Here is a 23,134-nt window from a genome sequence, read left to right on the forward strand (position 1 = left end):
GCAACCAGCAGAGTTGCCCCCTGGTGGCTATTCAGTATACTCACATTTCCTGGTTGGCCTCAGGAATATATATGTATGACATGAGCAAAGCACAAAGTACAAAAAGTACTAGAATAAGTAAATATGAATCTTTTAACCCCAGAACCGTGTAAAATATTGACTGACGGTAGCAGAGCAGAACACAGAGAGAACAATACTTCAATCTTCAGAGTTGAGATATGAGGTGGTTGTTAGCACTGTAGCATCACAGCAATCGTTTGTTGTTTGTTTGTTTGTTTGTTTGTTTGTTTGTTCCTGGTGTGTTTGTGGCGTTTCTGCATGGATTCTCTCCCACAGTCCAAAAACATGCTGATTGGGGATTGGGATTAATTGCCCACAGCTGTGACAGTGAGTGTGAATCTGTGTTTTTGTGAATGTCAGAGACTGGCGCCCTGTTCCAGGTGGGGCCTAACTCATGCCCTCAGTGTCAGCTGGGATTGGCTGACATAGTCATCTTTAAAGGTCAAGCTTTATACTACAGAACATAGATGAAACGTAAAAGACAGTACACAGCAATGTCCTTACAGTTCTTTTTTTTCTTTTTTTTTTTTTTTTGATTTGTAGCAGTGATGCATTGGCTTCCTGTATAGGATACAGTGACTGTACCTCAGCTGGAAGCTTTCTTTCGTTTCCAGAACTGGGTTGCACCAGACATTTCTAAATACTTAGTTTGAACACCCCAGTACCTTCCTATTTGCTAATTACAAGCTTCTTTATTGTTATTGATTGCATCAATAAAACATTAATTGCACAATTTGTTCCTACAAAACATGTAGTGCTGACCGATGGAGTGCAAACTTTAAAGTGAAAGCTGTTGCTGCCTTACAAGTATAGCACAACTTCAAAATATTAAAGATTTAGAGACGCAACTGATATAAATTCAATATCATTATGAGAAATATGCAGCGATATAATGTAATGTATAGATAAAAAAGATGAAATGGATGAATAAAAATATTGATTGAAAATGTAAGGTCATGTCTGAGTGAAAACAACACACTGCTGCGGTTTGGCATTTTCATATGTATTCTGAGTGTATTATAATTATAGGATGTGATACAATTACTGGCTTTCACACCTCAGGTCAAGTTTTAGCACCACACCATCACACACACACACACAAGGTAAACACACACGTGTCTGCACACACACACACACACACACACACCACTAGCCCCCGGTGTGACATGCATATTTTATAGACAACCTTTCACTCCAATCCCCGTCCAGAACCTGAGGGGGAAATCTGGTCAAAGTCGCATCGACGAGGCAAATGTTTTCTTTCTCAGCTGCCAAGAACTCAGCAGGCTGTGCAGTCATTTTCTCGGTGTTAATCTCACTGTGTTATTTGATCATAATGGATGTTTGGAAAGTGTTTCATGCCTGATTGTTTTTGTTATTATTATGATTAGGAGTTCCTTGGTCCTTGCTTATTGTGAAGAAATACTCAACATGACCACCTTTAAGTTACACAATGTAACTATGTTCTGTCAAAACACAAACATGTACAGATGTGTAGTAGTTTTGCCCTGTGGAGGTAAACTGTGCTGTGTTTTTCAGTGATCTCAACAACACCGTTCCGCGCTGGGTCTTCGGGGACAGAGGCAGGACTGCACATGATGTCATCTGCGCTTATTATGAGGTTAGATGTGGTTGTAAAGGCCCCAGAGGAAGGGTTACCGGGGAAAAAAATAGAGGACACGTGGGAATATAATCGCTATAGTAGACATATGGCTGTACTTTGAACACTCCCACGGATACAAAGCGTCAACTGCTGATAGTTCAGAAATGTTTAAACCCAGTTTTCTGGTTATAAGAGGGAATGCCAGTCTTTAATGATGTAAGGTGACATAAAAACTGTGTTGCCAAAAACATTCCCAACACTCAACATTATGTTGTCATCCGCTGCTATAGAGCTTATCTTTGAATGCAGACGTTACTAAGTGTCCCTAAGTGTGGTTTCATTTCCTCCACTTATCTGGGAACGGAGCGTGTCTGCTTTCTTGAAAATGTTGCACAAACACTCGTAACTATCGATAACAGATGGAAATGATATCATTATTTTATGAGATCTCATTGAACGAATGAAGGAAATTAAATAATTAATTAAGCAATCGGCATTGCAACCCAGTTTCAATGACACAACTATATCAACTGTTACTTGTGACAGCACTAACAACACTTCATCATGATTGATATTCATAGACACTGGTAGTCTGGTGCTTGATGATCTTCTGAAAGTGTATCCACGTTCCTGGCGTATCTTTGCGGCTGACGATCAAAACGCTCTCGTTCCATTGAAGCCTTTTTCGCTTAAACCCACTGCTGTTATAGCAACTGCTGACTGTGCACATGATACCTGTTGTCTGTTGCCTGCAGGGTGAACTACTGACCAGACATGCTGAACTAGAAGTCTCTTACATAAATGATGGCCGGACATGTTTCTGCCAAAAAAAATAAGGTCTACAGCTTGTGAGAAAGGATATATTCAGGATTGCTAGTTAGCCACTGAGTTATCTTTTTATTTTATTTTATTTTGCCACCAAAGTTCTCCCTGTAAAGAGAATTGTTAATTTGACTGAGGAACCTAGCGATAGAAATGACAGTGTGTTTAATTAACAGTCAGTTATTCCCTTGATTCCAGAGCAAAAACGTAAACAAGCCAATAATAAACTTCACTGTAAAACAAGACAAATGATTTGATGTTGCTTTTAGATCTTAGGGTGGTTCGTCCAAAAAGATTATTTTTTCTTTTCATTACTTAATTTGAAATTAGTAATCCGAAGCAGCTCTTAACTGTAGACAGAATGATGTTAACAGTCACAACACACGTCCACTTTAAAGTGTCAACTTGAGGCAGATAGATGAGTCATCGTTTGTATGGAGAGGTGGGAGTCATATAGTAACCGCAGTAGTAGACTTTTTATGTGATTTGCCCTGTAAGCCATGGGCAGGGAACATTTATCCTATCAAAGAACATCCTTAACGGGCCATTAAATGATTATTACTGCATTTGGTAGTAAAGAGGACAGTGAAATACAGGACATGTGTCCTTTTTTGGCCTAAACCACTGGTTGTTGGAACAAAAGACTGAAAGTTTTATGAGGAACAAAACATATTTTAGTGTTTCCATGTTATTCCTTTCTTTTGTGAAGAAGAAAACCAGTACTTTTTTTATACTTTTCATGTCCTATGTCTTGTGACTTTTATACCGTTGACTTTGTTGCTTCCACCGTGCGGAGGAGACGTGTCTCGCAGCACGTAGAAACGTCGACGGTGTGTTCTATAAGTACGGCATCCTTCACAAAGGATTAATCATATTCACATGACAGCGTGAATGAGTGGTGGGAGAACTCCCCAGTGCATTACTGTCATGTACATTTCATGACAGGAACTCATCAAATCAGCATTCCCCGTGGAGTGGCGGTGTTGACGGCACACATCTACTCACTTCTTGCTTCTCTGTAGTCTCTGCGTATGCCTTTCTCTCCCTGGAATATTCCATTAAACTGAGAAAAGGGGGACTGAAGGACAGCTGGGCTCAACCAGCCTGCTGAGATAGAAATTAAATGTCCTTTATTTGCCAATCAATACCCCACTGTGTGAAGATGATAGACGGTTGTGAGGGTTAGAAATATAGTTGCGTAAATGACATGACATTGTTCTTAGAGGTCGGTCTGAGGGCGAGTCCATTCTCTGCATCTGCAAACATGAGCTGAACAACACCCACAGTCTCACTCAATCATCCTCTATCTTGTCAGTCTCTAGAGTGACCCACAGTAAATTCATTAATGGGAGGTATTTTTCATGAGCTAATGCCTCGACAGGGTGAATCTAGCTGCTCCAAGGCCTCGGCTGCCTCTCGGAGGAGCAGAGTTATAAACTTGGCCATCACTCTGGGAATGTGCATGTTCTGGTGTGGCCCGTGTTGTCTCACTGAAAGACAAAAGAATGTGTCAGTGTAATGATACGCTTAATATGCTCAATTAAACCTTTACCTAGAACAGGGGTGTCAAACTGGCGGCCCACGGGATTACATGCGGCCCACCGATTAATATCATATTGTAATGAAAACACGGTCCACGACCTCCTCTTCTTCAGCGAGCTGATGGAATATAATACTAAATATGTTAACAATCAGACATTTGGCTGTAATTATCACATTATTAAATGTATTGGCATATATGTATATATAGGCTGTTTAATTACATTTATCCACGCCATTATTTACATTCTGTTTTTGTGCATCATAAATATGTTTTTATTGTGAAGTATACATCATTCCATATAAAAACAAGCACTTTTACTTTGAAATTTTGTCAAATATCATCATGAATATCTTATATTGCTCACCTGCTTTATTTTCCCACTTTTTTTCTCTAGTCCGGCTCCCTCTTGACCAGACTAGATGCTCACTGGCCTCAAGGTCATTTGAGTTTGACACCGCTGACCTAGAACAAACAGCATCACAATCATTCTGATGGGTCACTGACTTGTAATGCAGAAAATTGAGCCTCTTCTCATCTGGTTCTCTCCCACTCTGCACCTGAACCTCTGTCCTGGCACCACTGTGAGTTTTATAACAGATAAGAACACTGTGTGAATCAGTAGTCAGGTCTGACTACTGACTACTTTAACATGAATCACACATGCAGTTACACGTGTTTTTTCCTGTAAAGCGAATATTTGGAGTCAGTTCACGGAGAGAAGCAGTAGGTGGGACCAAAGCTCATGTCACCGCAGAAGGATAAGACGGCACAACTGGATTCTATAATTAAAGAGCACTATAGCTGTTGATGTTGTGCTGTTTTAATTTATTATTGTCGTAATATTTACATCTTGCACAATATTGAGGAACGTTGGAGTTGCCTCTCGCCTGCTGCACCATATCCAGAGAATTAAATTCTCCAGCAGAGTGGATTGCAGAAGCGGATGCGATGTTTCAGCCCCGTAATTTGTGAATGTTCTCATGACAACCAGTTCCATGACACTCATTTGCACTGACCAAATTTTCCATCTCTCACAAGCATAAACACTTTAATTATTTTTCAGAGTGTTTCCATTCAGGTGTTTTAATGCGCTAATCAAAAATAAAACAGGCTGGTGACTCAAAGCAATCTTGATGCTTTTGATCATTAAAAACTGACATTAACAGCAACATCTTGTGTGATCCTAATCCAAGCATTAAGTACAGCTTTTTGTAAGTGACATGTTTGTGCAATATGTGTCTGTTGTGCAAGCAACGCAAGCCCACTTATTTATAAGAGAAGAGCGGCAGCTATTTTTTTAAACCATCAACCACTAGTTCTATATTTTGTGGAAAGTTTTGTGGAGCTCTGTGTGACCACACAGCAAATATAATTTATTGGTTCTTAACCCTTAGAACACACAAATTTCAACTATCAACTATATAAACATACCTGAGCAAAAAGTACTCAATGTTCTTTTTAAATCAGATTGAATTTGTGACATTTTGGAAATACGTCACAGTTTAAAGTTCGCTTGGCTCGTTTTTATAAACAAAAAAAATAAAAGAAAAACTGTCTTTTTTGTCACTTCTGCACAATTATCGCTACTCCTGTTTTTTTTGTTGTTGTTTTTTTAAAATGTGACATAAAATCAATCATAATTTTGACTCAACAACACATAAGAAGACAAAAAATGCATTTTGTAAAGCCTGAAAATGTGACCTATAAACACAAACCCTCAGGATGTTCATATAAGGAGTTGTGTATTATTCCCGCATGCCGCAGGTGCATTATGGGTTAAGGGACATCAGTAAAATCTCGATGCTTTTGACCAGACAGATTGCATTTGGTGTGAACACGGTTAGTAGCGGGGGACTTTGAAAATGTACAGTATGTCTGACAGCTTTTCCCATTTCATTTCCATATAGCCAGTGAAAATGCTCATTAGACAATTGCAGTTGTCATTTACATTTTGACTCGATTTGACGTTCGCAAAATCAATTCATCGTGAAATATCGTTTTCAAGTCATTTTAATAGGCCTCCGTATGCGCCATCACTTTTCCTTTTCATGCTACTCTGTTTCGTCCAATCTGCATATACATTTAAAATGTCAGGTTATTGTGGATCACGGAGCTGCATTCACTGTGTGAACAAACAGTGACAGGACTCATCACCTCCCACAATGTTTCAGCCGCAGCATCCCTGACCGTTAGGTCACTTCACACATCATCAGATAATTACAGGCAGTTAAATTCGTTCAAATGAAAGGATGCAAAGACAGACAATGCAGAAAAAAAGTGAAAGAGGAGAAACAGATGTTTGTTTGTTACTCTCTGAGGTTGAGAATAAAAAAAAAAGTGGTTATGCAACACGGCCTCTGTGCAGCATCGCACTGCGTCACAATGCTCCAGCTGTGAAAAGGGACATCATATACTTGCGATAACAAATACACACACTACAGCGAGGGCCTGAGAGCGCTGCCAAAGCAGGAGGCCAAATAGGAGAGAGAGAGAAGCGGCTCGTGTTGTTTTGTTGGTCAGAAGCAAACATCGCTTTCCCCCTGAGTGGGATCAAAAGAACAAATAAGACATGGCGGCACCAACTCGGGGCTGAAGATTCCTCTCTGTGATGATGTTTGTTCATTTATTTATTTATTTGCTTTGAACACATGCGCTTGATATGAGTGAAAAGGTCCCAAAATGTGTGTGCGCGTGTTCACTACTGGTGTGTAAAAAAGCTTTCTTTTCCTCAGGTGAATATTCGGTATTTGCGAAACCTCACATGTGCTGTGTGAATGTTGGGGAGCGGTAACATGAAAGGGGCGTAAGAGTTCGATTAATCACTGAAATGGAGTCAAACGTGACAGGCATGTTTACGCTGAGAAAGAACATGCACACCAAGAATAGAAAACTCAGGCGGGAAATAAGCTGCCTGCATCTAAATCGATCAAAACAATATCATGCACCAAAATTGAAGCCTCTGGCAACTGGTTTATTCTATACAGAATATCTATTAATTATCCTACATAAATAACATATCCAGGCACATGTGTATTAGGCAGCCTGAAGCGTAAAAAAACATTCACTATCTTTACTTAAATATGCATTATGCTTGGTATGAAAAAGAAAGAAGCCCTCATGGGGTTTCAAACCTCTACTGCCTTTGTTGTATTGGCAATATTTATTAGTAATAATAATGTTTACTTTTTTGTTAAATAATTAGGTCTGCAATAGATTTCTTTCTCAGAGTGTGGTAACGCTTTAGAACCAAAACTAGAGTCTTATGAGTGTAATTATTAAATACTAAGACATCAGTTTTTTTCTCTCTTTTATTCATTCTTGAACTTGTGCTTTCTAAATCGTCTTTTAAAAGATTGATTTTTGCGTAACCATGTGGCATCTGGCTTTTCAAAATGCAGCTGCCACACTTTTTACCCAAACCACAGAAGCATAATAATAATATCTATCCTACCAAGTCTTCTTCTCAGTGCCAGTGTTTATTGAAACTGACTTGAAAATATTGCTCTTGACTTTTTGAGGCCTCGCATGGTTTGGCACCGGGCTAAAGGTCAAGGGTGAAGATCATGAGTGACAGGGCTGTTGCTATTATATTATTTTTATTTCTGAGATTTTTCCCCCTAACCACTATAGGGTTGTATTTCAATTATTATATTCTGCCTGTGGCTGACACCGACCCGGTGGTCATTCCAGGTTATTTGAGGTCACCTGTCATTTAACTCTACTGTGCTGCTGGTGCATACACACAAACGCTCCCTCAGTTAGGTCTGATAGTATTGCTTGGCAGAGCCCATTTTCAGATGAAGGGCAAAGCACACTGATAATGTTACATCGTTTCTGTTCACAACAAAAACTAAATTCACCAAACGTTGCACACCGCAGCTTTAAATTACATTTTATTTGTTGATTCTGATTTTGATTGTTTTCTTTATATGTTCGCCTTTGTAAAGAACTTTGTCGCGGATGTTTCAAAAGTTGCTTTAAAAGTTATATTGCCCGTATCAGTGACTTTGGTGGTTCTTCTACTTGTATAATGATTCGTATACAGTCAGAATCACTCCTGTTCCGTGTGGCTGGGTTACATATGCTGCCCTTTTGTAATATCAGATCAGCATTGGCACTCTGTGTTTTATGTGGGTGGATCTGCATATGTGTATACATGTGTGCTGAGTGGGAGTCGGGCCACAGCAGGCGTCTTGGCTTTCTCACTGAACATCACCCTCAAGCCTTTTTTACATCTCATAGTAAAACCTCCACTTATCAGCTCTGAGTGCAAGGCCTCTTTCTCTCTATAGTGTCTCTGTGGCCGGGCTCAAGCACACTTATTCCTTTTTCTCTTTATTTAACCCCATCTCCTCGAACTATTGTCAGCTGTATATTGTTTATATTTATGCCAACAAGGCAGATGTGCTTTTTTTCTGTCTGACAGGCACATTAAGTAAAATAATGACACTGCCAAGTCGGATTTTCATTCTGGCTAACAAGCAGCAGTTATCGAATCAGGCATGTCAGATTCTTCGAAAGAGATGATACAGATTGAGAGCTGGCAAATTAAATGTGAACCATGTGGTAAAATTAAGGCTGTCGCTCAGTTGCATTTCTCTCATTTGAATATGGCTAATACTGCAAAGAGAAATTAAGAAAAAAAGAATAGGAAAAAGCTCCACACTGGGTCTCTGCTGCCCCCTGTAGCAACACCTGATTTATGACCACTACTGAACTTAGTGTTAAAGATATACATATATATATATATATATATATATATATATATATATATATATATATAAATGTGTGTATATACTGAAGAATATTAATGCACCTAATTCTGCTTTTATCACATACAATGTATAAACTATATTATACTGTATGCAGAGATATGAAAATAGTAAGCCGCAGATATAAAAGGAGGCAATAAATGTGTGTAAAATAAAGTGTGATATACAGTATCATTCAGTATAAGACAGGCTTTTGTAAGTGACATCATGATTCTACATTTTTATACATGTTTATGATATAGGGTTTTTTTGTGTCATTGTGTCTGTGCACGCCAACACTGCCATCTAGTGGTGTTTAGCAGAAGATGTAGAGACCTTGGCAGTAACTTCAGTCGCTTTTGAGTGTGGTTTGATTTAACAGGTGATCAAACGCCTAAATTGGCAGCACTTTATATATTCACAGTTGAGTGTCATAAGTCGGTATGAATCCCTGTACCTGCAGAGTTGTTTTTTTGTGTTTTATTTATTTCTTTTTTAAAGCAGCAGTGCTGTTTGTGGTTCTGCCTGAGGCATTTGATTCTCTCACACGTTGAGTCTTCAGGCAGTATGGAATTTGACAGAGCTGCAGAAAAAACCAAAACTTCTTTATTTCTCAAGGTCAAATCAGGTTTTATTTCCTATCTCTCAAAAATAATGGTGGAAATGTTTTGTCATCCGTTACATTCTTACACGTCTTCATGAAGACCTAGTATTCGGCAACAACGCTTTTATATACAGCGTTGCTAAAAAGCAGTGGTTACCTCAACATGTTTGTGTGACCCGGCAGATCCATACACACATGGTCCTATACTTTTCACTTCCAGGTTGGAGTGATTATGGTTGCTGTCCATGGTGCTGAAGCTTTTTCCCCCCACATAGGTGCTTTTCTGCCAACACAGCTGAGTGTCCACTGCTGGTGAAACATGGAGAGAGAGAAATTAAAAGAAACCGTTAAGACACCCTTGTATTTACATGAAACCCTATGTATGATCAAATAAAGGATGGTGGTGTGAGAGCTGATGTGGTCTTCTAATGTCTATTCGTGTTGGTTTTATCGTGAGCTACCAGGAGCTAGCCCCACCCCTTTCCCTTCCTTAACTGCATGCAAATGATAACATCAAATGACTAAAAGCACATTTCAAGGTTAGCATCATGGCACTGTGCTGTGGTGCTGCCATTCTCTGCACCACCACCATGAATCTGGTTTAGTTGCCTTAGTTTCATTCCTGTTAGATCAAATTTATTGACGAATATTGGTACAACCAGTGCAGCAATAATAGCATAGCATCCAAACTGCATGAAATAATGCAGGAGCTCCAGTACTGTACTGAGGTATATTGTCTACATTTGCTCAAACACTATGTAAATACTACTAATGAATATTTTAGGCCAGAGGTCCATATATCTCCTGCATATGCAAGTGTTTTTTTTTTTTTAAATTCTTGTTTATACGAATGTACTGTAAGTAAAACTGTATTTGTGCATATGGGAAAATGTCAAAGGCATTAATATCTATAAAACGCTAATGTGCAAGATGAGGCCCATTAACTGCTTTTCATGGTGTATAGGTATCAGCATTCATCAGACTGGCTGTGTTGAAAATAACTAAACTAAAAAAAAACACCTATGCAGTATTTACATTGGTTAGCTTTTGTGCAACTTCAGAGCAAAATATACCAGAGACTGCGATCATATGTATGGAAAAACTTAAATTATAATATAAACATGAATATTGGTGCATGTGCATTGTCAGCTGTCAATGCAACAGTGAATATCCTGACTAGAGACAGAGAAGGTAATTGATTGTAGAAAGTTGAATTGGATTAATTTATTAGGGCTGCAACAATTATCAACAATTTTGATAATTGATTTAATTGGTTTGAGTCTTTTTTTTCAATAATTAATACAAGTTTTCTGATTTTTCAGCTTCTTAAATGTGAATATTTGTGGTTTCTTTGCTCCATGTAACAAAGAAATAATAAACACTGAATAATCATCATTTCCAGGTTTAATAAACACTGGTTAACATTTTGTGACATTTTACAGACCAAGCAGGTACTCAATTATTCAAGAAAATAATTCTCAGCCTGAAAAGATTTATTGAAGTGTGAACTGAGAGCTAAGAATCTAAATCCTTGCTGTCTAGAATAGTACACATCCTGTAATCTATGAGATTAAATGTAGTGTATCAGGCCTTTTTAAAAAAAACAAAACAAAAAAAAACAACATCATTTGTTTTTATTGTATTTCGCCAATCATAATTTAGGCCCACTGGCATAAGCCTTTAACTGCTAGCATTGCAAAATGGGTAGACACAGTAACATGATTATTATTATTTATTATGGAAGATAAACAAATAGAACACATATAACTTTTTAGGTTTTCTTGGCCATCATTAGTGCACACACATTGTAATATGGACACAATGCTATAACTGGTTAAATGGCAGGACAACAAAATGTGTAACCATTTAATAATTACTTTTTACATTTCTTCAGCAAAAACCATTAAAAAAGTTATTTTGACTTGACAAGATTTCATACACAGTACTTTTAATCAGTTATTCAGACAAATACATGACAAAACTCTGTTGAATTGCAACCTTAAAAGTTTAAAAACATAAGTAAAAGTGGTGGTATTAACTATTAACAAGAAATACACTCGTAAAATGTTGCTTAAATAAAAAAATATAAACTATTGTTGTAATGTTTATACTAAAGATAAAGCCTTATGGTCAGACTTTGGGTGGTTAAATGGCTTCTTCAATAGAAAATAGAAAAAGAGGGGTAAAGAAATTCAACTTCTCTTTTAGAATCAGAATCAGAAATATCTTTATTTTCATTATAGCATGATATAAAGAAACTTCACTGTTTTCCCTGATATCAAATATACACATCAATAAATAAAAAAGACAGCTGCAGAATCAATAAATCAATAGCAGAATTACTATAAACACAACATATTGCAATGAAATAATGACAGCCCACCAACAAACTCCTGCAAGCCAATGATGGTTGAAAACTTTGGAACAATTCCAAAATCTTTGCCAACAAGAGTGCAAAAAAATACACGAGTGCTAACTAGTCTGCTCTATCCTGCACAAATACAGATAGAACAGAATTACTGCCCAGGAGTTGTTTGCCTTTACTGACCAATGACAACTGACAAAGAATTATGTTAACACCAATTTCTAATCAGGTCATCAAGTCCAAGTGAACTTCTGTACCAGATGTAATGACATTAAACTGGTGTTCTAAATATATGACATTCATATACACCTGGCCTTAGCCTTTAACTACCAAAATCTATTTCCTCTTTGAGTTTAAGTAAAAGTATGTGCTAATTTTGGAGATATTCCTGTGATACAAGGCAAGAAATGGGTTCTGTGAGGCCCCAGTGACCTTTGACCACCAAAATCTAATCAGTTCATTTGTAACAGTCCAAACCCATAGGAGACAACTCTGTCTTTATCTAAATATTTACATTTGAGAAGCTGAAATAAGATATTATTATGTTTTCTTTAAAAAGAAATAGCAGAACTAACAAATCTATAAAATCAGAAGCCCCCATAACTTGTATTTCAAAGATCTTCTTCCTATCATCAGCATTTTGGCTATTCAACATGGTTTTAAATCACTGTATTTAAGCATTTTATTTGCTTTTTGATTTTCTATTGTTTAAATATTGATGTAATAGCAACAGTTGAGGGTCCAAAATCCAGCCTTTTCTTTCGACGCGTGTTGCAGTTACCATCACACTGAGAGGTTCTCGGCAGCCACTTCATGATTTAGTATATGTTATTCATGCATTGACATTTCCACTATTACTCAATCTGATAAAATAGGCCATTTGCAATTAACCTCCAAATGTAAAGTGACCTTGCAAAGTGAGTTATGTTGTGTATGTGTATTTGTAAGCATTGCATACATTACCAGGATAGATATTCCACATTTATTTCAATTCAGTGTAATAATACACTGAATATATGGTTTAGGTTTAGACTTTTTGGTCAGACTTAAACAATACAAAATATATGAAAAAAAAACATGTCATGTCATTTCCAAGACATCATCTATTTAGAGTATGACCAAGTGTGACTCATCACTAATGAAAGATACATTGTAGTTGCAGCCCTGCAGGTGTAATACAGGAATATTTCTGTAATAAAGTGTACAAATTAAACAATTGTTGGTATGCGACTATGTACAGACATTACTCACATGTTTTTAAAAGTATTTTACAGACTGAAGTGTAATAATCAACGTTATACAGCAAATCTAATCTAATCTAATGTAATGTAATGTAAATCTAAAGACAAATGTGACATAAACACCACCTGAAATAGTTGGATAAGTGCAATAATGTGTTGGATACATGAGTGTTGAAAGAGAAAGTTGCCAAAATCATCTCAATCATCAACTGCTGTGCGATTGGATACAATTTATACAATAATAAGGCGTTTCACTATCTTTAAAGGATTAGTGCACACTAAACTGTCACCGGAAAAGTCTGTTTGTTAGTTCACCGTGCACAAGTAACATGAGTGTGTTTTATAATAAGAATAATATAAAAGACGGTAGAAGAAAAAGTACGTAAGTGCATAAAGATAAAAGCCGGTGCCATATTTGAAAGGCTAGGCTGAACTCGGAAGCTTGTACGCCCGGTAGTCGGAGCCGAGTGGAGGGGGGACTCGACGGCGAGAGCTGCAGGCAGTGGTGCGTGTGAGCAGGCGACGGTCACCGAGGCGTCTCCTCGACGGCTTTCCGAATATCTTCTACCCACACGGGGATGAACACCCTCCTGTCGTAGCGCTCTTTCTGTCTCATATCCAGGTGAGTTAAACTTGCTCAGTGTTGGGTCTTGTGGCTGTATCTGTGTGAAAATGTAACCGAGGCTAGTGTGGAAGCTGTGGCCCAATACAAAGGCTTTCTTCGCCGGAGAAAATGCCGGGGTTGCAGCAGCCGGGAGGCCCGCTAGTGTCTTTCGAGTCACCGACTAGCAACATTAAACCCTCGGACGTTTCACGTCTTGTCGTTCATTTGTCATGAATAATGTACCTTCTTGTTTCACTAAATGTGTTACCTGACGTTGTACCAGGGTTTAGTGGCGTTATTGACTGAATATTGTGGTGTGTTTTTTACAACCGTGGCCGTTGACGAGAAACATGGTCGCTCTGCGGAGTCTCCTAGCACTGCAAGCCGGGTATCGGCTCAGCTTGTGCCGCTAGGGGGTTACGGGGACAGCCGGGATTTGGTGCAACGAGGAAAACGCTCGGGAGCCAGAAGCACGCAACCGCACATTTTTGTTATGTAATACAGAAATAAAAACTGCCCGTTAATGTCGGCATGGCTGTAAAAACTTTCTTCATACACATGATGTGTCAAAGAAAGTTGGCATACGGCTACGGTTAGGCTACCTTTTGGCTAGGTTTCGTGGTTTATGTGCTTTTCGGCATTTTTCAGCGGGGCGTCTGTGGTGGCCCGTCCTGGTTTCGTGTTCTTCCGCTCCTTCTTCCGTTAAGCAGGTTGTGGTCATCAATGAAGAAGCTTAACAGTTGTTATCGGAAATGTTGACTCTCGGTGTAAAGCTGCAGTCGGTTGGCAGCGTCAGGGAGGGGTGGCTTTACGTCTTGGGGTCGGTAGGGTGGGACAATATACGATAATATCGCCCGCAGCGAGTAAAAGCACAATATGTTGATCGTGGTGGACTTCTAGTCGCAAATGTTTCACCCAATTGACTTGAAAACGATGTCTAACTTGCCAACATACAAGCATATTCACTTAAAAGTATGTATTGTTTGTATCATAGTTCTGTAACACAACAATCATTACTATTTAAATGTGTGTGTGTGTGTGTGTGTGTGTGAAAATGACAGTTGATGCAATTCATGTCAAAATAATTACACATTTTTTTTCTATAACAAGACCTTTGCTTTGAGTATGAAACTATTTCATATTGCACCTCTACCTACATAAAAGATGTAGGTAGAGCCAGTGATTGAACACCCATGGCACAACCGGTTCATGACCTGCCAACGGCCTCTGTTTATTCTGTATTGTATTACACAGCACAGTCGAAGTTGTCTATCAAGACTAACTAGGAAGAGCTTAAACAGTGTCCATTGCGGCATTAAATGTCGATGAGAAATAATTTACGGAGGGGTTAAAGACCACTTAGAGAAGACATCATTTTATGCTCTTTAGTCTGAAGAAGTATACTCAGATATTAAAGAATTTGCCACTGCAATCTGTGATCCCAGGTCCTACTCCTACAGTCTCACCAGTGATCATTTGGAGTACTAATTTGAAGACTTAATTTTCAAATTTGCACACATCAGTGACCCAATATGTTTCTGCCATACTTGACAGGCTCAGTTAAAAATATGTGACTCTGAAATTGATTAAGTGGGCCTTTTGGTGGGTTTTAATGGAGCCCCATGGCACCAAATGATTTATTTACCCACCTAAACTGTAATTTAAGTGAGATTGGATTAAAATTACTACTGTGATTATTATGTTCACCTTGACTCTGAACAGTTTGGAAATCACCAAATTATTAGGTTGTAAACTATGTTTAGAAGCAAATCTCTGTCAGATAAAACTACTTAATTCTGGGTCTTTATAACACTTATTACCTGTGCCATAATCAAAACATAACCAAGGTAGACAACAAATCAGTCCTGGAGTATGTATACAATTATTATGAAGTTATTATGCATGTAATATTATAATCACTATGCAATGGATTGGGTTGAAAATGTAGTTTAATTATTAATATTTTTGCTGCAGTAGAATATTTTACATCCCAGTCACAGCATAAGGCAAACCCGAGGCTAGATCACTAAGTGGACAAATTGGACAACCACCCTCAGGCCACACCGGTCCCAGGTTCATTTTGGGACAATTATTTTGCAGTAATTGAATTAGTTGCAGAATGCGCCACATTAAATTGGAAGGGCTTTAAGTTGACCTCTGCAAATTCTCTCAGTCTAGAAGCATTTTTAAATGGTATAAACTTTTTTAAATAATGGGTTATTTTCACTTTTCTGGAGTTAAGTCATTATTGTTAGAGCAGTATATAATTGAATTCTTGTCCTTGAGAATTTGCTGCACATGATTGTTTCCATTAATGATTTCATTGAAAAAAAAAAAAAAAACACCCTAACAGAATCAATGCAGTCAATCAAACTTGTAATGTTTCTCAGCTGTGCTGGCCAGTTTTGGTAACTGATGAATCATATTTGTCCATTGGATTATTTTCAAGATTTTTAATAAAGACAAAACAGGTGCGTGGCACTTAGAACACAAGCAGTAAATAGGCCTTTAGTCTGAATACAATACACACCAACACACATACCCCTAAACTGCTTGGACAGTACCCCATAATCATGGAGTGCCTTTCCATTTACATGTTTACATAAGGCTACACTGACTACTGCAGAGTGGTCAAGTTAAATTCCTCCCCTAGATGGCAGCAGAGCACTGAGTAGGAACATCTATTCTGCTTGATGGGCAGTTGTTGATCTACTGTAAATTCTGAAGTGCCATCACTTGTCAGTTTTGGTCATTCTGCTGGACAGTAGTGTACATGAGGAACAATAAAAATAAGAAAATGTCATCAGTCATATTTTAGAGAGAATGAGAGGTGGTTGAAAATGTCTTACACCTGATGGTTGAATCAAATTGTGGATGCCTCTTAAAATAAATATGACGAAACACATACTTCATATTGCACAAAGTTGTGTCAATCAAGTGACAATTTAGTGTTGTTTCTCTTAAAACTGCTGTGGAAAAAGGACTGTTACGCCAGGTTTATTCAAGACAGGCTTGAACATTATATACACCTGTCGTATGACATCACATCATCCCAGTCCAAATGCCAGCAATCAAGCTGTTGGAGACATTTTCACAGAACTGCAGCTCAACAGGAACAGGTACAATTACATAGACACACATACACGGACAGACCAGCAAAATGTTCGGGACAACAGTGTCACAAATATAGCTCATCTTTTTTTTGGATAAGTCATCATTTGAATAATGTAACAAGGGAATCATATGGAAATAAAACAAAGGATTTTACATGTTTATTGTGGTTTGATTTGTCTGGCTTTTTTCATTTTTCTTCATAGATTGAATGATGTGATTGGGATCGGAGGCAGCTGCACTCCAGTGGTCGAGGAACTCACCCTCCGACACTAGAATGTACTTGATGAACGTACCTCCTGTCGCAGTGAGGCAAACAGAGTGGAGAACATGTGGCCCACCTGGAGGCTATAGCCTTCAGTGCTTCAATGACTCTGACACTGAGTTGTCCACCGTTGGTACGCCTATCTCAGATAAGGTCCAGATGATCATAGAGAGCCTCAGAACCACCCAGTCCTCACTCGAGATGGGTGACGAGATTGAGGAAAATGTGCTACCTGGACAAGACGGTCATCCCCAAGTCTGCAAGCTTGCAATGGGGTCCTATGAAGGAGCCAAATCCAAAACTAAGGGTTCCACTACAACCCAGCAGGAAAATGTTTCCTCTCCAATCAACCTTGAGAGCAGTGACTCTGACAGTGATGATTCTGTGGACAAAGGAATTGAGGAGGCAATAGCAGAATACCTGAAAGAAAAGGGTGATCACAAACGCAAAGCGGAACCATGCTCCACATTGCTCCATTCATCAAAAATTCAGAGAAAAAATACACCCATTCCTGATATTTCAAAGCAGAACTCTGACGGCAATGCCTTTTTGATTGCAAGCTACCCCTATCTAAAATGTGTCAAAGCTGAAACCCCAACTGTACCAGCTGCTATACCGATCAAAAAGTACATAAAGAACAAAGTCTCCCTTAATGACAACATTAAAAAATTCGCTCATGATAAAGGTACAATGACCAAAATTTCAGTCTTTCCAAAAGAGCAGATGATAAACTCATCTAAAACAATCAGCATACCCAACAAAATGAAGTTTCCGGTCACAGTGAAGGTGGAGGAGGACGACTCATATGATTCCAGTAGTGATGATGGCATCGAGGAGGCAATTCAGCGATATCAGTTAGAGAAACAGGAGCAGCAGAACAGAACAGAAGCTTTCATTCCATGTGTAATTAAAGAGGAGTCTGATTCCTCAACCACAAGTGATGATGGAATTGAAGAAGCTATTCGCCACTACCAGCTTGAGCAACTTAAAGAGAAGAGTGTCCTGAAGCCATTCCTACACAAAAGCAATCCGTGTAGTAGGTCATTTACACATGATGTTGGAAGTACAAGCATTGAAAGCATGAAGAAAATCAAACTGAAAAAGAAAAAGACCAGAGCAGAGAAGGAAGTGAAACCTGTTCCTCCTCCATCTGCTTTCATACCCAAGAATTTGCTTTCAGAGAGCCAGAAAGGTAAAGGAAATGGCGTGCTTTCGTTTAAAGTAGACGGTCTTAAGGATCAGCCTACACCTGCTCCCTCAAAGGTTAATACATCTGCAGAGCTTATGTGTGCTGAGGCAATATTGGACATTTCAAAAACTGTGATGCCTGAGGTCTTCCATCACAGTGTTGAGCTTAGCAGTTGTGACCCTGCTGAACCTTCCAGGCAATCTGCAGTGCCTCACTCTTGCCCTCATGAAGGAAGTGATGACAGCTCAATTGACAGTGAAGATGGCATTGAGCAAGAAATCAGGAAGTTTCTTGAACAGAAGGCACAAATGCACAAACAGCCACCCTCCTCAGATGTGGTGCAAGAGCCTCAAAGTACAGTTGAACCAGAGAAGGTAAAAGCAAAGCAAGTCGCGGTCCAAAAGAAACTTTCAAGAATGTCACTGACACAGAGAAGAAAAAACATGGAGGAAAACCGCAGCAATTCTAACATGTCAGGGATCCATAACGATGTAAAAGAATCGGCACCCAAATATTTACCTGGTAATCGAAAGGATGTGAGTACACTGGCGTTTTCCAGCAAACCTGGATTACAGAAGACGGAGCAAAGTGGAGATAAAAGCAGCTCTCTTGACAGTGATGAGGACCTGGACACTGCTATAAAAGACCTGCTCAAGACAAAAAAGAAGACAAAGAAAAAGACAAAAGAATTTAAGCGGAAATCAAAAAAGTGCCTCAAGGATGAAGAACAACTGCTAAGAAATGCCTCACAGACAAAAAAGCTAAAACCTGATCCTGTATTCAAACATAGTGCTTTGAAAAAGGTCCAAAAGATAAAGGATGACATGCAAGACAAGACTGTATCATGTAAAAAGAACATTTCCCAACATAAACAAACTGATGAAAGTAAAGGGCATGATATTCATGAAGGTGGCACTGAGGTATTAAAAGGGACTGAAGGACAGGACTCCATGTTGCTTCAAAACCCCCAGACCGCTCTTCAGCTAAATGAAGATAGTAGTTCAGTCGACAGCGACGATAGCATTGAGCTAGAGATCAGGAGGTTTCTGGCTGAAAAGGCCAAAGTTTCAACGGCAGAGAAAAGAAAAGATGGAGATGTATCCAGGAATGGTTCTGCTATGGTTTGCAGTCCACCACAAGATGACCACATTAAAGAGGAAAATCAGCTGGCTGAAATTCCAAGAAAAAATATCTCACCCTCCGTCTCTGGACAATTATTAATTTGCCCACCTCTGCCAACGCCACAGACGTTGGTACCAGACATCTCTATTGTTAACTCTCAATCACATATGTCCTTAGTCCAGACCTGCAGCCCCAGTCCTTTGGAGCCGGCAGATGGAGCAGGTGCTGCGAGAACTGAGCAAAAGACGTCTAGCATGCAGAGAGGGGACACCCAAGATGTCCCCTCACAAATGGAGAGAGTTCAACCAGATTTGAGCGCCAGCATTGCCCATTCTTGTTCCGAGTCGATTAAATGGCGCCGGAGCCTGGGGCTCCCCATTACTGACACCAAGACTCTCGGTCGTCAACCATTCCTTATCACCTCATCTAAAATGAACGAAACTGCACCAGCAACTCTGCCACATCAGAGCAGGGGCATTCACCTCAACTCACAGACTCCAGTTGCTGCTTGGTCCTCTTCAAGGACCAGCGGACCACTGTTCCCCTGGTCCACAGAGAAGACTGTAAATACCACACACCGACCCCCTGTAAAGAATCCTTTATCCTCCTCTGGGCAGCAACCAAGAATGTCTTTTTCAAGGAGCATGCCCCCTGATCACAAGTCACCTTTACCTATAGTGGGAGAGACAAAGAGTATGGTGCATATATCTAAGGACAAGAGTGTGTTTGTCGAACTGGAATCTGATAGGACCAACCACGTCCAGGTTCGAAGCAGGGAAAGAAACCAGGGAAAGGAGAGAGGGGACTTGATAATTGAATCTAAGAAAGAAAGTGAGAGCTTGAAGATAGATGGCAAAGAAGTACATCTAGAAAGAAAGGAGGAAGAACTTGTAGATGAGGCAGATGATGAGTCAGGCAGTGGAAGAAACCCAGAGAAGAAGCAGGGCTTTTCCACATTGTAAGTATTTCCTAACACATGATCACTATATCCCATAGCATCTTTATCCAACTTTTTGTACAAGTGAAATTTTCTCATTGTGCCCTGCTTACAAATATATGGAAGGTTAGAATTAAGCCCATTCATTTATATACTCTTAAAGGAATGTTTGATTATACAAAACAGTCAGTTTTTATTGTGTTTGTACATTAATTCTGTTATGCAACATACTGCACCATGAAAACTTCTTTCAGCCTGAAGTAAATCCATGTCACCGCACCTTTTTAAAAAGCAATACACTGGCATTTTTGCAGAAGGGCAGGAGTTGTGCTCTTATCCACACTCGGAATACTCCGACCCCGAGAAAATACACACTGTTATTTCTAAGTCTTACATGATTTATGCGTCATATGTAGGTTTACTTTAAGGGGACGTCAGCGACCAGTTAATGTTTAAAAGTTAAAGGATGTTTTCATGACTGACTTATTCAACAACAAAAGCAAAAAAAAGGTTAAATACTAATGTATGATTAGATTATTCACCTATTAGGTGTCCAGTCCATTTTCACAGAGTTTGGTACCATTACTGATGTGGTTGGAGAGTAGCTGTGAGAATCTGCTGCTTTTCTATATCTTGGTAGGATGCAAAGCTTAATTTGTAATTGGACACAAAATAAAACCCATTTAAAGATCCCCCCTTTGGTATTTGTTACCCATTATTCAATTGATAAAGACAAAATAAGTGAGTTGACCAGTTAAATCACTGACCTAAATACCTACATCTATCAGAATGTGTATTAAAAAAAATGTGAAATGTCCGAACTCCGTAGAACCAAACTTGAAAAGAAGCCACTGACGACTTTAACTATATCCAGCCTGGTTTTCTTTGTGTGCCATTAGTTCCCAACACTCGTCTGCCTTGGGGCTCAGTATTGAGTCCAAAAAATGGATACAGTGTCCATATCTGGACTTTGATGAAATTATCGTCTTCTTTCAGTCAAAGACGGAACTTTCTGCTCTCACATTTATTCTGCGCACTATCAAGTGTTAAATTAAATGATTTGTGTCTCTTTAGATCTGCTCAACATCTATTCAATTCATTAAACAATCACCAGAAGTTCAATACCCAGCCCTAGTCCTACTCAACTCTTCCTTCCTGGTTTACTCCAGCATCATTGAGTCTCTCTGTATATTCAGCAGCTCTGACTTGGAAAAACATATCTCTTGATTTCGTCCTTTTGTCTTGTTGAGTCATATTGTTGAAGCTCTGAATGGGATTCTGTGGATTTCTAAATTTTTGTACATAAGGAGAAAATGTTGGGTGTTCTGCTTTTTAAAACAACAGACCACTGGCCCCTTTAATGTAGGAACCTTTTCACAGCAAAAGCAATGGAACATTCACGCATCATGTCTTAAATACTACGGAGATATTGTACATTTACCCATTTGCTTTTGTGTTTCAGACACAGTGCCCTTAGTTTAATGTGAGGATTTAAAAAGTCATAGATGCGTAGTTAACTCTCAGTCGTTGAGGAAAGCCACTTTAACAGTATCGGGCTTTAATTCCTCTGCGACTTGGAGTTTTGTTTTCGTTTAGTTTTTCTCCTCAAAAGCCACATAACTGTGTCTGTCTGTTTTTTGCTGAATTTGATGTTTTGTCACACAAAAGTTTCTTGAATTTCAAATGTAAAAAAAAAAAAGGCTATTTATTTACTTTGTCAAAAAAAAAAGTTACTGAACATGCTGTGCATTGCCAGGATTTGTACATATTTTGTAAGAATTTCTTTTTCATTTTTCTCTTTCAAATACAAAACCTTTGGCTGTGTCTTTTAAGTGCATCTGTGTAATAAAGAGTGTGATCCAAACAACAAGTGGGTCTCCTTCGTTCATAATGTGCTTCGGGTTGAGAATGGACGTCATAGTGATGGATTGTAAGTGTGTAGATGAATTACCGGTCTGATGCATGTCCTGCTCTTGCTCGCCCAGGTCTTTGTCCAGTGCCATTGACCCTGGCATTACCTTCAGACCTTGCATAGCTCTTACCTCAGAGGAGAGAAGCCAGATGTTCGGCAGGAGATACCTGCCTGAGAAATGCAAGAAGGTACAATTGCATACAAACCAAAAAAGAGCTCAGCTCACTTCATTATTTGACTTATTGCCAAATGTCAGAGACACGTTAACTCAATGTCCACATCAATTGAAAAAGTTGAGTAATATTAAATATGAATTCAACCATGCTTGCAGGGGAGAGCTCCAGTGCAGGCCAAGACTCCAATGCAACGTGTCAAAAGAAAGCTTCAGTTTATCTCAACAGGTATGTGACTGGACACGCAGGATGAAGTGAATGATCCCAATCATAAGAAACTCTTCACCTTAGTTCATTTATGTCTTTGTTGCAGGAGAAATGAAGCGCAAAGCGAGTACTGCACTGCAGAAATGAACGTCATTCTGCATTTGAGAAAGGCTTGAAATTTACTCGCACGTTAATGTAAGCGTTCTTGTTAGTTTTGTTGCAAACTAAGATTTAAATGGTATATTCCTTATCTTGTAAGGTCTTAAGTTACACATATTAGGAAAGTTTTCAAAAGTACAACAATAGGAAAGTTAAAGTTTACATGTTTGTGTAACAAATACAGGGAATATCTTGTTTTTCCAGTTAGGGATTATAATGAAGGAATCTTAAACGGCAACTGCCTCAGTGTTTTATTAGTTGTTATAACTAAATGTTCTAAATCATTTCTACATTGCTCCTGAATAATATAATATAGAGACATAACTGTGTCAAACTCGTACTTTTTGGTACGGCTCTTTTTTTATTGTCATTTTGGTTGTCAAACCTTTGTCAGGAGTTTACACCTTTTATGGTTTCACAATGTGAGGGCATTGCTGTTGTGTTCTATTTGATTTTCAATAAAGTT

At 38.8% G+C, this 23,134-nt stretch overlaps 1 protein-coding gene and 1 long non-coding RNA gene across 2 annotated transcripts; one reads left to right on the forward strand and one right to left on the reverse strand.

Moving 5' to 3' along the window:
* Window positions 1-2,303: 2,303 nt before the first annotated feature.
* LOC131446301 (uncharacterized) lies at window positions 2,304-14,496 on the reverse strand. The gene is made up of 4 exons (XR_009233909.1): window positions 14,196-14,496; window positions 9,541-9,692; window positions 4,393-4,490; window positions 2,304-3,975 (listed from the first exon to the last, which is right to left on the reverse strand). It is a non-coding gene; the product is annotated as an uncharacterized LOC131446301 (long non-coding RNA).
* Window positions 13,207-23,062, forward strand: ppp1r26 (protein phosphatase 1, regulatory subunit 26). Its single transcript, XM_058617446.1, has 5 exons — window positions 13,207-13,611; window positions 16,911-20,238; window positions 22,203-22,317; window positions 22,461-22,530; window positions 22,616-23,062. Exons 2-5 carry the CDS (start codon window positions 16,982-16,984, stop codon window positions 22,654-22,656), a joined length of 3,483 nt encoding a protein of 1,160 aa, XP_058473429.1. The 5' UTR covers window positions 13,207-13,611; window positions 16,911-16,981; the 3' UTR covers window positions 22,657-23,062.
* The last annotated feature ends 72 nt before the right edge of the window (window positions 23,063-23,134 follow it).

Source organism: Solea solea, chromosome 19 (genome assembly GCF_958295425.1).
Source record: "Solea solea chromosome 19, fSolSol10.1, whole genome shotgun sequence".
NCBI lineage: Eukaryota > Metazoa > Chordata > Actinopteri > Pleuronectiformes > Soleidae > Solea > Solea solea.

Excerpts from the sequence above, each read along its gene's own strand:
- ppp1r26 (XM_058617446.1), top strand. The coding sequence starts at position 16,982 with ATGTACTTGATGAACGTACCTCCTGTCGCAGTGAGGCAAACAGAGTGG. Across the intron at positions 20,239-22,202 it reads AAGCAGGGCTTTTCCACATT|GTCTTTGTCCAGTGCCATTG; the intron begins GTAAGTATTTCC and ends TTGCTCGCCCAG. Across the intron at positions 22,318-22,460 it reads TGCCTGAGAAATGCAAGAAG|GGGAGAGCTCCAGTGCAGGC; the intron begins GTACAATTGCAT and ends CCATGCTTGCAG.